This window comes from Gopherus evgoodei, chromosome 12, assembly GCF_007399415.2.
Source record: "Gopherus evgoodei ecotype Sinaloan lineage chromosome 12, rGopEvg1_v1.p, whole genome shotgun sequence".
NCBI classification, from domain to species: domain Eukaryota; kingdom Metazoa; phylum Chordata; order Testudines; family Testudinidae; genus Gopherus; species Gopherus evgoodei.
The window spans coordinates 38,191,970-38,208,437 of NC_044333.1; the positions used below are offsets into that span (position 1 = coordinate 38,191,970).

Sequence of the window (16,468 nt, forward strand, 5' to 3'; positions counted from 1 at the left end):
AAGTCGATGCAGTCTTGTAACTCAGTGAGTTCCATTCACAAAACAGCCGAATGCGACGCTGAAACTGCTGCTTTGCTGTTCGGCTGGGGACCATGTGTTCTTTGTAATATATACAGAGCTCATCTTTTTACACACAGCTAGCCCCAGGTTACTTAAAGTTAGACTCAGCCATGTGAGGCAGGAGAAGAGCAATTAAAATGTGTGTGTGTGTGTGTCATGTAGGAGGACCTGCTTTACAAGGAAATAAAAATCAAGCAATTAACTGGGGAATTAAGATCTAGTGCACGCTATAGACAGCATTCATATATCAAGGAGACAGCTGTTAAATATAGTGCCTGAGAAACTCATGCTAGCACTAACTGGATTACTAGCACTGATTTGGGTATACTTATGTATTTTATTATGCAATGTATGGATCATCATAATTCTACTTCTCGCTTCAATGCTGCCTTCCTTCCAAGCATCTTAGAGTGCATTACAAACAATTAAGCCCACCAACGCTTCTGCGCAGCAGTGTGCATTGTATCCGCTTTGCGGGAATTGGATATATTTTATAATGGAGATCACTTAATTAATATCATTTATTTTTACTTTACCTGGGCCAAATCCCAAAAGAGGCTGAGCAACCATAGCTGCCTCAGGCCCGCCCCTGATGCCCATGCTCAAGGTATGATCCAAAGCTCATTGTACTCAATGGGAAAACTCCTGTTGACTTTGGTGTGTCTTGTATCCGACCCTCATGGCCAGACATTCCCATCCTCTTCCATGAAGAGAGGGAAGACTGAGCATTTGGATCTCTGAGGGGGGAGTGGTGTATAGAAGAGGGGAGTGCTGTCCTTCTTCCCATACGGGGGTTCTGCAGTGGTCCAGCTCTGTCGGTTGAGAGAGGAGTAAAGGGGAGCAGGCTGTGCTGCATTCTCCCACCCAAATCCTCAGGGCAAAGCAGTGCAGGTTACTACAGAGGGGCCAGGTCTTCAGCCCAGACTGAGCCCCTGGACCTGGGATTTCCCTGATGGAGGGGAATCCCACAGTGACATACCATTGGTGTAGCTGGTTCTGTGCCACCCATTCTCCATCCCCTCTTCTATGAAGGGGGTGTTGTGGGGCATGTCAGGGAAATAGCTGGAGCTCACTGTGTACTTGGGATCCTGGCTGGTGGTGGTCTTGAGCGGGCTTTCCAGCTGACGTTACAGCATCCCAATGTACGTCTACATTGCAGTTAGACACCTGTGGCTGGCCCATGCCAGCTGACTCAAGCTCCTGAGACTTGGGCTAAGGGGCTAGTTAATTACAGTGTAGACATTCAGGCTCAGGCTGCAGCCCTCCCACCTTGCAGGATCCTAGAGTCCAGGCTCCATCTTGAGTGTTTACACTGCAATTAAACAGGCCCACAGCCCCAGCCCAAGCCAGCTGACATTGGCCCATTGCATGTTTTTATTTGCAGTGTAGACGTGCCCTCAATGTCCAATTTGACCGGCAGTGATTTGGCCTGTAGGATCCGGGGAGCAGAAATTTTGCCACCTCTGCACCCCAACCCAGGTACACCAAGCAGAACCCCAAGTCTGCAGTCCTCTATGAGTCTTCCCTTTCATTCTGTGGGGTCCCCTTAGAGTGAATGGGAGTTTCCGAGAGCTCTGACATCAATGGGCATCACGCAGCACTGGTCCGAGACCCTGCATTCCCTGGCAGTAGCTAACTATAGACACAATGTAATGTTATTTAAACCTACTGTTCTGCCTGGGTGTGTGCTTGAAAACAATATAGGTGTGATTGCAAAGAACGAATGGAAGCAAGACCAAGGCCCAGATTAGGTTCTCACAGGCACTCGATCCCACCTTTAATTTACTGCTTTGTAAAACTACCCTCTCTGAATTTAGACAATTATGAAGGGCACAACAGCAGAACAAGAGGAGAGGTCTTTCCGGGGGGAGGTTGAATCTCAAAAGATTCAGGGGACAAACAATAAAGCAGCATGTGCTCTGAAAACATCTGTAAGTAAAGTGCAACAGTTCTCTCAAGAGATACAACAGCGCCGCAAACTGTATATTGACAATTATGTGTGGCGGGCGGGCATAAATTCTATAACCTTAGTCCTCACCTCTAAGAACAGTTAGAAGAAAGGCGAGTATATATATATATATTTAAAGAACATCAACACTCTGGACAAATATAATGGAACTAACAAGTGCCCTGCTAAACTTCCTGGCTAATCATTTTCTTTAGGTAGCATCACATCTGCCCTACAATGTCTTTGAGGGAATGGCCATGTCTTCAGACTTGTGTGAACAGTGGCTAGCTCACAGTTGGTACTATAGAACTAATAACGATTTAATAAATAAATATGATTAATAAATAGCAGCTAAGGTTTTAGGGCATCAGGAAAATTATTGCATCTTGGACTGAAAACCAACCTCTAGTTGTCAGTGCAACTATGGGCATTATATCCCAAGGCTGGCCATGCACCATCAGCCCTCAGTGCGATATGAGAATCAGCTATGAAGCCAATCCTCAGCCAACGTGAATTGAAACAGATCCTTTGTAGACGTGTATGAATTTGGATCAGCTGATGATCCAGCCCTATATATGCTACAGGTCTGTTACTTATATGGTAGCTCTTTTGGGCCGGGACCAATATGTACATAGGTTATGAGTACAGTGCCTAGCGCAAAAGGGTCCTGATCATGGAATCGAGTCAGTACTGTAATAATAAAAGTGAAAACGATGAACTTCATTTACTGTCAAAGACTGGTCCCTAGTCCTTATTTTCTCACATAACAGTGTAGTTGATATATTTATATGTCGCTCCGAAGGGATCCCAAATGTAAACCACCCAATATGCACACTGTACACTTCATCTACCACTGCCATGAGTGCAGGGGACGGGGCTAGATGACCTCTTGAGTTCCCTTCCAGTCCTACAATTCTAGGAGACTCTTGAGGTACGTCTACACTGATAAAAAAATCCATGGCACCGAGTCTCAGAGCCCAAGTTAGCTGACTCAGGCTTGCAGGCTCAGGATGCGAGACTATTAAATTGCAGTGTAGACATCCAGGCTTGGCCTGGCACCTGGGGTTTGAGACCCCTCTGAGGGGGAAGAGTCTCAGAGCCCAGGCTCCAGTCTGAACATCTACACAGCAATTTTTAACACTGCAGCCTCAGCCCAAGTCAGATGACCTAGGCTCTGTAGCTTGGTGCCGTGGGGTTTTTATCACAATGGAGATGCGCTCTTAGTCTCAGGGTTTGGTTTACACAAGCCTCTGTCACGTGTAGTACCTTCACCAGAGAGAGTCTGTGTGGATACTTTTGGGGATGATGTGCGGTGTGTTTTTATTCAAAAGGCGCACCTTGCAATTGGAATGCAAAGTGGAGGTGTTTGGGGTGGTCCTCCAGAAGCTCAGTCCTCACTTCTGGACTAGAACATTATGGAGCACTGGTTCAGTACTGACACGGACAGAAAAGCACCAAATGAACCACCACCGCCACTTATATCGGATCATGGCACCTCAGCGTTTCCCCACCCAGGCAGCTAACAGAGCTCACCAGTGCCCTGATTATAAGCTAGATCTAGAATTTTTATTTGTTGTGAATTTAGCCGCTAATCTTGAGGCTGATATTTTAGCTTTTTTTAATTTAAATTTCACAGTGGCAGGAAATTATGGGGCGGTCAGACAATATTCAGTGGCAGTAGATATTGCGATTCAAACAGTTAAAGCCTTATAATGATTAAAACACTACTTGTCAACATGACATGTCAAAATAGACAAAGTAAATATTGAGTCTGATTTAAGGATAAGTTCTCAAGTAGCATTTTTCTTAATTTTCCTGTCACTATCTATTAGTATAGATGGAAATGTTTTTTTCTCAGTTTGTGTGTGTACACTCAAATCACTGTTTAGCAACATTTATTGAGAAAAAGCTAATCCTTCCAAGCCTAGCGATAGGCACATATGAAATCCCAAAGGGACCCATCCAAATAGGGGGTGATTATACATTTTGCATGTTTTTGATCTCTGAATTTCTCCAGTGGGCTGAACTGGATTCATGCTGAGTTCTAGTTTTCCAGCAGGTGGCTGGGCACGGCCTGGAGATAGCTTCCTTTCTAAAGCCTGGCACCAGCGAAGAAGAAAGCCTGCTCATTGTGTCCTGCAGTTTCTGGAGAGAGACTTCGGCTGGCAGGGCCCTGCTGAATTAGGCTGTATATGGAGTTAAAAATGGCAATGTTGAGCTCTGAGACAGACAGGAGCCCAGCATCTGCTGAGCGCTGCACTCTGAGCTCCTCTGGCGCAATCCCTTTGGAAGGAAAGCAGAACGTTGGTGATCTTTGCACACATTCTGTCTGTGTCATCTTTACTCAGTTGATTGCATTATTTTTGCCTCCTTTCACCCTGAGGTCAAACTAGCTGATGAAGTCAAACTGTCCCCTGTCTGTTTCAAGCATCATCACTAACAGTCACCAAGATCAGACTCATTCTTTGGGTGTCTTGCTTGCTCTCTGGAGAATGTTATGGGAGGCAGAGTGTAAAGTGCTGCACTAGTCAAAGCAAGTGTTTTAATCACTCTTCCAAAGGCCAAGAACATTTATTTCCTTCTACAGCACTTTTAAAAAGGAGTTTATATATTTGAGAAACTGTATAGGAACTGGCCATATGCATATTATCAGAACTACTGCCACTGTAGCACCTTAAATTGGAGAGAGTTCAGAGAAGAGAGACAAGAATGCCCTGAGGATTGGAGTACATACCTTATAGTGATAGATCCAAGGTGTTCAATCTATTTAGTTTAAACAAAGAGAAGGTTAATGGGTGCCTTGATCACAATCTATAAGCACCTACTCAGGATACAAAATTGTGATAATGGGCTCTTCCATATAGCAGATAAAAGGTCCAAGAAGATCCAGTGGGTGGAAGTTGAAGCTATACAAATTCAGACTGGAAATAACCGCAAGTTTGTTCCAATGGCTAATTACCCTCACTGTTTACCAAGGATTATGGTGGATTCTTCATTACCGAGAGTTTTAAAATCAAGACTGGATTTTCTTTTTTTTAAACAATCTATGTACTAGTCCAAACAGGAATTAGCTCAGGGAAGTCCTATGCCTGTCACACCAGACAATGGTGGTCCCTTTTTGCCTTTTAATTTATGAATCTGTGGAAAATAGCCCTTAAGGAACTGGCCACAATGATGCCATCCATGCATCAGGCCTTTTTTTTTGGGGGGGGGGGGGGCGGGAGGGGGCTATAGTGTGTATAGAAGACAAAGCCCCTGATATCGGACTGGTCCTGATAATAATCAGGACATCTGGTCTCCCTACATCAGTGTCATCTCCACTACTCTCACACTGCTACCTTAAATAACTCTTTAGGAACCAGTCATATCAATTCCATCAGCCGCTACAGCGGAGCCAATTTATATAAACCCGGCACTTTTTCTGTTTCTTTCATGTGTCAACAAGTGACAGGTCATTACTGCTTCCTGCAGTTATGCATTGTGCTAATATGATTACACAGTACCTGTTGTTACAGGATGACTGCTGATGTAGGTGCACAGAATCAAATATCAGGCTTGGAAGGGACCTCAGGAGATCATCTAGTCCAACCCCCTGCTCAAAGCAGGATCAATCCCCAACTAAATCATAATAATGGTACTTTCTAACCTGGACTCAAATAACTGACCACACACAAAAAAACCCTACATTTGTTTGGGGTACACTTAGTACTTCTTTTTTAAACTATATTGTGTAGAATGTATCCTATTGCCATTCTTATTTTCCACGTATAGGAGTTTCTCAGAGCACTGCACTCAGTTCTAGGCACTAGCAGTGACAAATAGATTTGGAAAACTTAGAGGGAATTCAGAGATCAGCAACAAAAATGATTGAAGGAGCTGGAGGGACTGGTTGGGGTGTGGGGAAGAGTCAGTCTATTGCCAGTGCTCCCTTTACCCTAGTGTCTAGGCACTAACATTTTTTAAGGGTACATCTATAGCCTGGCTGGGGCAGGGGGTAGGATAATTGTTTACCATTAGTCAAAGGACGCATACATCAAGGACAAGGAGGGACTGCAGAAGGACAAGCAACTTCAAGCAATGGGATGAAGTTAAGAAAAATGTAGGCTACTGAGAACACTACATGAACAATTAGTCAGTAGAAAAGTCCCTCAAGGAAAGGGGTGTTATGTCCAGGATTTGGGACTTTAAAAACATGGATTGATAATGGCTTATAAAAAGGTACAGTAGATAGGACTGGTTGAAAACTCACTGTCAACTGTCTTTCAGTGGAGATTTGTGTTCGATGAAATACATCGTTTTGTGAAACTCCCACGAAGCACCATGGTGGAATTTCAAATTGAAACTTTGGCTTTTCCACTACAAGTTTTCAGCTGATTGACTTTTGAGCAAAAGTCAAAGTTTTCCACAGAAACACCTGTTTTCTAACTAGTGACTGCAGGGGATAATTCTGCTCCTGCTGAGGTTACCCACGAGATGAAGGCGTTTTGGTCAGGTTACTAGTCAGAATGCTCATTAGCCCGTTGATTGTCTCTTTCTCAGCCCGTCTGTTTCAGGAGTGGCAAGCACTGCGTGGCTCCCGGAGAGGCTGAGCATGCCTATCTTTTCTGGGCAAGCTGAAGGCCCTTGCCATAGCCTGGAATTCCTCAGTACTTCAAAGGAGCACGTTTTTAGGGCACATTTAATACCCACTGTTTTCAACTAGACTAATTTCTTTGCTGCGAACAAGTGCCACAGCAAAACCCTGACAAAGGGTTACAGTGGGAGCTGTCTAATGGGGAGAGGTTCCCATTAAAGTTTGGCTTTTGTAGCTCCTAACGGGGCTGATCTGTTTGCTATGTGAGGTCCCTCTTGCACATAGCAAACAGAACAGTGGACACCTGCAGGGCTCTGGACACCAGCAGGGCCTAGACCAGAAGAAAAGCTCTGTATTTAGCTAGGTAACTAGTCGAGGTGAGGGTGTGGGGAGAGGGGGGGTTCTGAGCTAGGACGGCAGTGATCATTGCTACTGCTGCAGCTCTTCGAATGACGCCTCTTCCCCACTTGAATAACTGAGATACCTAATTAGTCTTTGTCTCTCATTCGCTTGCAGGACTTCCCACTCGAGGGCTAAAGCAGATGCAGCTGTGACAGCAGCGCAGAAAGCTCAGGAGGAAGCTCGGATTGCCAGGATCACTGCCAAAGAGTTTTCGCCTTCCTTCCAACACAGGGAAAACGGTCAGTCTGTGCTGCCAAACCAACCGGTCTCCCAGGATGACTTCATTGTGTGTGCGTGCGCATGTGTCAAATGGTACAATGCATAGGGGCATTGTGGGGCTTTTCGGAGGCAGGGCGGCCTGGAGCTACAAGGGGGAAAGAGAAAGTTTGCTCCCACCCCAATAATCTTCAAGGGCCCCCAAACTAGTCAAAATATGTACAAACTTAGTCAGCATTAAGTAGTAGAAGTGACATTGACAAAATACTGACACAGTAGCCAAATTTTATATTTTAAAACTCTCATGTAAGGTTCATGGAAAAGCAAAGCTAAGCCCCAAATAAAAGTAAAGCCAGGCAGGGTTGTATTAGACCACAAAAGTTCCTGAGGCAGATTATTCCCTTCAAGTGTGTGTGCATGTGCACCAGAGAGTAGGAAGGGGACAGGTATAAGTGGGGGTAATTGGGAAGATCTAAGTCTAAGCTGCATTAATTAACATGTGAATGGTATTATTCAAAAATTTTAGCAGCTACCACCAGTTTTTCTCAAGCTCTTCAATCGGAGGTTACTCATCCATTCTAATCACTTCAGTGTCTGATGTTGGTGACTCATTACGTTGGTGCTAGGCTCCCTGAGTCAGTGCCCCAGTGTGGCATTAAGGGGTTGTGCCATCTTTAGGACAACATGTTCCATCCACTTGTTGTAGTCAAAGGTCAATGGTTCTTTTCATAAGCATTGGTACAGCTAATTGTTGTATCCTGGCCAAATTCAAATTTGGGCACATATGTTTTCCTAAGCGTTCCTATGTTCTCACATTGTTTCAGTTGGATGTGAGACTCATCTTCACTTCTCATCAGGTATTGTTGCTGCAAGCTGTAGAACAGCTTACCTGTGCCACCCAAGAGGTGGCTGCATTTCACTGGTACTTGACACAATTCTCATCTAGAGAGAGAAAGCTGAATTCATCCCTTGTGTGATTCCACTGACTCCACAGAGTTACACTGGGAGTGTCTTTTGCCCATACTAGGTAAAATCTGTGACTCCTTCAGCATGCTTAAGCATGAGCTACACCATACAAATGTAAGATATTATCCTTGTCATTGTACTAGTAACAATCAACAGCCACAGTCCCTTTCTGCAGGGAAACCGCCCGGATGAGCCCTGCTTGAGATCACGTGTTTGACTACCTTAGATAGCCCCAGAAAGCCCTGCCCACTGTTATTATGCATCAGTCTATTAGATGGACATTACATAAAACATTTCAAAGATTAGTGTATAGTGCAAATCTTTGCATAGCAGGAAGATGGACTAGAGATGACCCCAGAGGACTTTTCCAGCTGAGAATGGAAATACATTCACAGGCATGATGCTTGCTGGTTGAGGGCAGGGTGACAATGGAAATGTTACATAACCCAAAGGTTATATAGACATACCCATTAAGGTGCCCAGATCTGAGATTTCTCCACTGCTTTGGGGCTAAGCATTAGCTTAATGCACTCCTTATGGAAACTTCTACAGAAATTAAGGCCTCTAGAGTAATTTCTATAGAACCCCAATTGAATTTAAAGGGGCACCATCAGCTTAAATCACAGTGCTGCCTGAAAATGTTCCCACCTGCTCTTGTTACTGCTAACCTCTCAAATAACTGTAACCAAAAGAAATTAGAGAGAGAAAATATTTTCTGTATTGTTAACGTGGTCACGCTGTGCATTTGCACATAGCGTGTTTCTTTAGTCACTCTGTCAGTTCCCCCTGTTATTTCACACAGCAACAAGGGAGACAGAGACATTTTTAAAAGCAGGCAAATGGGGTTGTAAGCCCACAAAAGTTGTCAGGGGTCTCAGATAGTGATCTTTACTACTTTTTAAAATAGATACATTTCAGGTTGGCTGTGTCCCTTTTATAGAGATAATAACCCATAGCCAACCCATGTAGAATCATAGAATATCAGGGTTGGGAGGGACCTCAGGAGTCATCTAGTCCCACCCCCTGCTCAAAGCAGGACCAATCCCCAGACAGATTTTTGTCCCAGATCCCTAAATGGCCCCCTCAAGGACTGAACTCACAACCCTGGGTTTAGTAGGCCAATGCTCAAACCACTGAGCTATCCCTTTCACCCCCTCAAAGCAGCTCCAGAGTCCCTTTTCCCCCCATGGCGTGGGGTGGCCCTGCAGCATCCCTGCCTCAGTTTCCTCACAATGACTTGGCTGTCCAACTAAGACATTAACAAAAATCCACCCCTTCCAGGGTATCCAATTCCAAAAACAAAACACAAACTCTTTGCCCCAGTTTCCAGCAAGGCCCAGCTCCTCTTCCACAGGGGGCTGTCTTCCCTTCTCTAATCCAAGCACTCCTCTGGGCACACTTTGGACTCAGATTACATCCTGTCCTTTTCATCCTCCCCTCAGCCCCTTGGGCTTTGCTCTCTTACAAGCAACCCTTCCCAAGGTTTCCTGCCTGGAGTCCTCCACACACTTCTCTGCCTAGCTTGTGCTTGTCTCTGACCCTCTCACCACCATCTGCTCCTCTCTTTAGCCAGCTCGCCACTGCTGGGCTTCCTCTTAAGTCTCACCCTGCCCAGGTGTAGCAGGGCAGGGCTAACTGCACAGGGCTGACTGACGTTAAATGGGTGGGCCATCTGTTAGACAGGGATACAGTTCTCTACTAAATTCGAATGGAGGATTTAAAAGCCCTATCATCATTTTCAGAGTTCCCCATAAGGCAGTGGTTCTCAAACTGGGGCGGCCGCTTGTGTAGGGTAAGCCCCGTGGCAGGCCAAGACGGTTTGTTTACCTGCCAGGTCCGCAGGTTCGGCCGATCGTGGCTCCCCCTGGCCGTGGTTCACTGCTCCAGGCCAATGAGAGCTGCAGGAAGCAGTACAGGACAAGGGATTTGCTGGCCGTTGCTTCCTACTCTGGGGGAGGGGAGGGAATCCATGGTTGCAGAGCTGCAGACTGTTTCCAGAATGGCCCAGTTCTGAGAACCTAACCCTAAGGTGTAAGAATTTTTTCCCCTCCAAGTGTTGACTGGCTGCTCTGAGACTCTACTCCCGGTCTCCTCGCTGTCACTGCTTTTCAAGTTCAAAGGCTTTCTTTTCCTGCTGTCAAGAAACCACCCCTCCTCCAATCCAACCCCCCCCCCCCCCCAGTTTATCTGTCAGATTTACTGAGCAGTGTGTTTGGCTCAGGCACGTTTGTAGGATGGGACTGGCATTTGGCATCTGCTTCACACTTAAGTACAGCAGGCATTGTATCATTCACTCCCCACTGTAGTTCTTTTGTTCCTACTGCGTGTGTGTGCGCATCTGTCTGTCTGTCTGTCTTTGCCCTGAAACATTCCTGATCATTTTCCTCTCTGTCTTTTCAGGAACCTCCCCCACTACCCTAGGTTTACAAACTGTCAAGCCAGCATCCTTGACATCTGTACCCTTCTCCCTGTATCCATCCTGTACATTCCATGCACTTCCAAATGGCGAGGAGCATGAAATAACCCTCTGGACCTTAATTATGGATGCCAAGCTGCATGTCTGTAATGAAGGCCCCTGAATGTGGGAGGTGGGGTTTGAAATGTGGATCTAGATCTGAACTGTCCCAAAAATCAGAATGTGTTTAGTTTTAGTCCATTAGTAAGATGGGTTCTGGATCTTGTGTCCATCAGAGGAGTGAGGTTCTGGATTATCCTTCCAACAGGAGGAGTGGGGGCAAACCACCAAACTAGTTTTAAGATGGAGCTTGACACATTCATGAGTGGGATTAAATAAGAGGCTTGCCTGGGATAGCAGGGTCTTGATTGGAGGACCTAAGAGGTCTCTTCCAGTCCTATGTGCTGGGGTTATGGGCCAGACCCACCCTGACACACACGCACTCATTCCTGCACCCTGAATATTTACTGTGGTGTATTTCCCTTTGCTAGCCAGAGAGGGGCTCGCATTGTGGGCAGAACCACTTATAACAAACAAGAAAACTCAGTAAAAGGACCATGTCCGTTTTGCGAGCAAATGCGGATCTGACTGAAATATCCCTCCGGGTTATCACTTCCTTTCAGAGCTGCAATTCGGATATCAGAGACCTGAGCTTTTTAACAGGTCTTCCTACTCCCAGGTGCTTTTTCAACCCTGAGATATTCAGTATCTACATCTCCTATTGCCAAGAGATGGTTCCTTTTTAACATTGCCTCTTTAAAAAAAGACTTTTTAGGTAATACTTTTTTTATTAGTTTCTCGGCAGGGATCTCTCGTTTGATTTGTGCTGGGGTTTGTGTCTGCTATTGGTGTTTGGGTGGATTTTGTGTGTGCGTGTGTGTGTGTTAGTTTCCACTTAGAACACATGAAAAACAAACAAACACCCCAACCAAGACGTGGCATGAAACCTGGAAGTGCCTGCTGAACAATTTTTGCAGATAAAAGCCAGGAGTGTATACCTCAGTCCAGCTATTTGTCCTACCTGCAGCTCTATAACCTCCAGGTGTTAACTTGTCAACATTCACAAGTTGAGTGGAGTCAGGATGGGAGGCCTCAAGAGAAAGCCAGGTGCTGCAGGAGCAGGAGGCAATGTTGGTAGGGTTCCTTGGCCCTGTAATATTGGAAAAATAGTAAAATGGAAGGTCCACAGGAGTGCTCATTAAAGAGCTCACTGCCTTTTTCAGAAGAGCAGGCAGGCCGTGCCCTGGCCTACTTCTAACTTACATCACATTCTACCTCCAGAAAAGCCCCCTGCACCTCCAAAGGAAAGTGGCATTCTACTCCACTTCCTGTCCTCAGATGTTTGTGTAATGTGTCATGTAACAAAGCCACTGTGAAACAGCTGCCACATTCTACCTCAGAGGTGGATGCATTCCAGTGGTGCAGTGATCCCTCTATTTACCAAGGGCTTTGGGATCCTTTAGGGTGAAAAGTTCTACAGAAACAGGTGATATTATTGGTTATTATCTGAACTGAACTTTTAAAATACAAAACAAAATATATCTGTAAAAGGCTTCCCTTCCCTTTCTACAGCTAGCCTGATTGCCTCTTCCTACATTTCCCCTCTTCTTTCCCTTAAAAGTCCAAAATCACTGTCACTTAACACTAGAGCCCTGCCTTGCTTTTTTCAGGCACCCATAGGAATGTGAGGTCACAGCATCGTGGTGTGATATAGAAACAGCTGTGGGGCAGAATGAAGCAGCTGGCTTGGGGGAGAGGGAAAATTACAGCAAAGGTCCCTAGCAGGTGAGTGGATGGGAGACTGGCAGGCTGCAGTTGTCTCATGGGGATGCTATATAAGGCTGGGAAGGACAGCTGGCATGGAATAAGAGCGTTTCTGCGGGAAAGCAGATTGTGGCAATTGTTAGCTGGGTAGGTTGAGTTTAGTGAGGGGGTCAGGAATTTGTATTGTGGCAGCATCAAATGAACCAATCAGGACCTTGAAGTGAAGGGTTCTGTACCGGCACATAGGAGAATAGGGGCCCTGCCCCGAAGAGCTTACAGTCAACCGTGGGACGAGATGTGACAAGTGACCGTGACAAACAGGAGAAGGGATGGAGAAAAGGGAGATAAGGGTGATGATGAAAATGTCATATAGGTCCATCGGTAGCTTTAGACACCACAGGAGCGGTGGCTCTGGGAAGTGATTTGAAGGACAGAGCAGCTGGGGGAGGATAGTCAACATTTCAGTGGTGGTGGGAAAGAAGATGCCAAGAGGCTTGTGGGAGAAGCAGATGAGGGGGTCGGGGAGGCTGGGCAGGGGCAACTCAATGAGCCACAAGAGCAGATAAACAGAGAGGGGCCCAGGGCGAGGGCAAAAAACCTGAGCTAGATACGGTGGGAAGAGGAGGAGCCAGTGGAGGGATTCAGGGCATGGGGGAGACAGTGACATGCTGGGAGATTATCTCAACAGCTGGGTTTTGAATGAACTGGAGGAGGCTATGGGGGTGCCAGAGCCAAGGATGAGGCACTAGCCAATACAGGGGATGATCTGGGCATAGATGAAGGGTTTGGTTTAGGTTTAGGTGACAAAGAGGACATAACTGGGGCTGGGGGAAGCTCTAGAATTTGGGATTAAGATGCACCTGGGGGGGGCAACTTCCCCCCCTTGACAGCCACCCAAGGTTAGCATCTCACCAGATCTATTGATGTAAAGAGATATGGAAGTGAAGGGGATATTCCCGGGCTGTGAAACCTCCAGAGACAAGGCTGTGAAATGGCATCAAATGCTCACTTCTGCCTCCAGGCATTGGCGTGGGAACCAGGTCCCTCGCTTGCCCCTCCCTCTCCCTGAAAGCCCAGCTGCTGCGCACTGCATTGCAGGTGCGGCAGGACACCTGGACACCTCTCAGGAGTGTGAAGTCCCAGCATGTGACTTGATCTAACGCAACTTAACTGCAGTGTCCTCCAATCAGACACAGGCGCTTGACAGACGGGCACGCAGTCTGCTACAGCAGCCTAGAACATGCTGTGGCACTCCCTTGAGACAGGAGGCCGCAGGTTCCTATCTAGTTAAAGCTCTGTAAAGTATAACAGAATGTTAAACAAATACATCCCTGCAGCCTGCACAGGAGGGGTGCCCTGTCTCCACCCAACAGCATGCGCCCCCACCCATCTGTTTGGTGGTCTCTTCCATCACCCCATGGCTCTCTCTGCTGTTACTGGAAGTTGTGAGGGACCTGGCTAGTGCTAAGACCCAAAATACACAGGGCTTTATTATACCTCCCTGAACTAGGCCAGCTATGGCTGAGCTAGTGAATTAGAGGTGAAATGTCCTTTATTATTCTTGTAGGCCAGCATTCAGTCTCCGTGGTGGAATTCCTTTCAGTGTAGCTAGAATCCATTAGGAACTGCAGAGGACATCATTTTATTAAAAAGTGAAAGCAGTGCTGGTCAAAGGTGCCAGGCAGACAGCCTTGTATGTATGTATGTCTGATCACAATGGTACCTATACACCTCCTAGATTTATCCTCCCAGCCCCCTTCCATTGAAATCAGGAGCCTAAATACCTTGGAGGATCTGGGCCTAAGTGACTTGCCCAAGGTCACATAGGAAGTATGTGGCAGAGCCAGGAAATGAACCCGGGGAGTCCAAGTATCAGTCTGATCCCACTGTATTCCTAGAACAGGTACAGCCCAGGCAATGGCAGTACAAGGTTATGCCACACTGTCCCCTTGCCAACCTCCCTTCATCAAGGCCTGGCCTCTCCAGGACCCATAACCGCTCTGCTGAAACTGCAACAACCAAAGGGTTCAGCGTCACCTCACAGGAGGTGGCCATAGCACATTTCAGTGCTTTGCTCATTGGCTTTAGATATCAATGCCAGGATGCTTCAAATCCACTAGCACGTTGAAATCCAGACATGAATGTTGTGTGTTCTCTTCTGTAATTTCACAGTGGTTCTTCCAGGAACACCACATGCTCCATTGCTAATTTTAGCGTATAATAATTGTTGAACATTCTTGGATGCTGCAAGCAGGCAAGATTGTACTGTGCTGCTGTTAAGTTTCTTTTAAAGGCAACACTTGTATTTCAGAGAACTGAATGCCTTTACCCCGAGTGGTGGGTTAATATTGACACAAAGTGCATTCGTCTGGCATGGTGGATATTACATAAGGGCTAAAGATGAGAATATCATACTAAGAAATGAGACCTGTCTTAAACCATTAATCAAGGTACTGAGAAAGAGCAGTGGCTTAATTGAGCTAATAAAAGGGCAGCAGAATTATATTCAATACAGTAAAATGTATATTAATGACATCTCCTAAGATGGGAGGTTACTTAATAAGCGTCTCTTGCATAGTTTTTCCATGGGTGGACAGTTCTTTAAGGCCATCACTCAACCTGGCAAAGCCTTTCTCACAGGAATAATTCCAGTGGAGTCAATAGGACTACCCACAGAGTAAAAATGTGCAGGGCCAGATTCCAGATTTGTAGGTGCCATAGCACATTTGGGTTTTCTCATGTTCATAGCTAAGCGTGAAGCAGACAGTGAAGGTTTGGGTTGAAGCTAATGCAGAAGAGTAGATATGCGGATTTAAATAACCCATGCTGTTGGCAATGCTTTGCTCTAGCAAGAGATCTGCTGGGGTAATAGGGTTTTGTTCCATTGAAATAGTTTGGAAGAAGTCAGCAGGAAGAGATTGCTGAGTCAATATGCTGTGTAACAGAGTAACACGGGGCACAAAGACCTCTCTGGCTCCAGTTGTATTGCGTACATCATCTAGTAAGGCATTACAGCTCTGGGGGCATGTAAGAAGGTCCACACCTGCCTCTCGCAAGCACCCTCTTCTCTGGCCGATAGTGCGTGCAATCACAGTTCTTTTGAGCGAGAACCGAGCCTCTGGCTGAGCTGCATTCACTGTCCCTCGTTCCGGGGTACAGTCTCGGGTTTCTTCCCCAGCCCTGGTATGGGGCCATAGCTCTAAGATTTCCTCCCAGAGGCCCTGCGTCATTCAGTAATCCAGTCGAGGCCCATCTTGGTACCCACAGCTGGTGTCCTTTCAGCAGCCCTCCTGGGCTCAGTCTGCAACCAGAGCAGCTGGGCCCACCTCAGTGCCCTCAGCTGATCAGGCCAGGTTCTGGGCTCAGTCCCCTAGGCTCAGCCTGCTCACACTGACTTGTCCACAGGTCTGCTGCTCATTCAGCCAGCCAACAATACACCTGATCGTCCCTCTTCAAGCTCCAGGCAGCAACTACACGGTCTCTTTGCCTGCTTGACTTTTATATGGCCTTCCGGCCCCTGATTGGTCACTCCAGTAGCCCCTCTGATTGGTTTTTTCTCTGCAGACACTCTAGTCTGCCTGGAGGACTTCTCTGCTACTCTGTTCTGGGATGGGTGGCATAGGACTGTGAGGGCTCCAGCAGAGGGCCTTCACACCTAGTCGACCCCGTCACAAGGTGAAAATCACAATTTACCCCAATGCAGCAGGCATGGATTTCTCAAATGGACCTCCAACTTTACAAGGAAGTTTCAAGGCTACCTAAACCTCCCACAAGAGGCGGCAATAACCAGGCAACTTGGATGTGCAATATGGAGAACATTGTTTAGACTTGGCCAGATAACTCCCAACCTAAACTCTGGACACTTTGCGGCAGGGGGAGGGGGAGAGGGAGGGGGAGGAGGGGAGTGGGCCCAGTGGCTTGTCAGACTAAGGTGGGTACAAGCTCAAGATCTAAGAAGACCCAAGATTACATCTTTCTGCCACACTGATTGCCTGTCCATGAAAGATCAAAGAAGCAGTATGGCTCTCAAAGGAAACTTACTTGGGACAAATATTTAAAAAGTGCTTAGCACTCAGCAGCTCTC

The 16,468-nt window shown here is 46.5% G+C and overlaps 1 protein-coding gene across 1 annotated transcript in view; it reads left to right on the plus strand.

The window, feature by feature from the left end:
* The window catches only part of JPH3 (junctophilin 3), a 121,803-nt gene that overhangs the window by 82,462 nt on the left and 22,873 nt on the right, over window positions 1-16,468 (plus strand). The window contains exon 3 of the mRNA XM_030582084.1: window positions 7,098-7,222. Within this exon, the coding sequence (XP_030437944.1) occupies window positions 7,098-7,222 (125 nt within the window). The remainder of the gene's footprint in view (window positions 1-7,097; window positions 7,223-16,468) is intronic.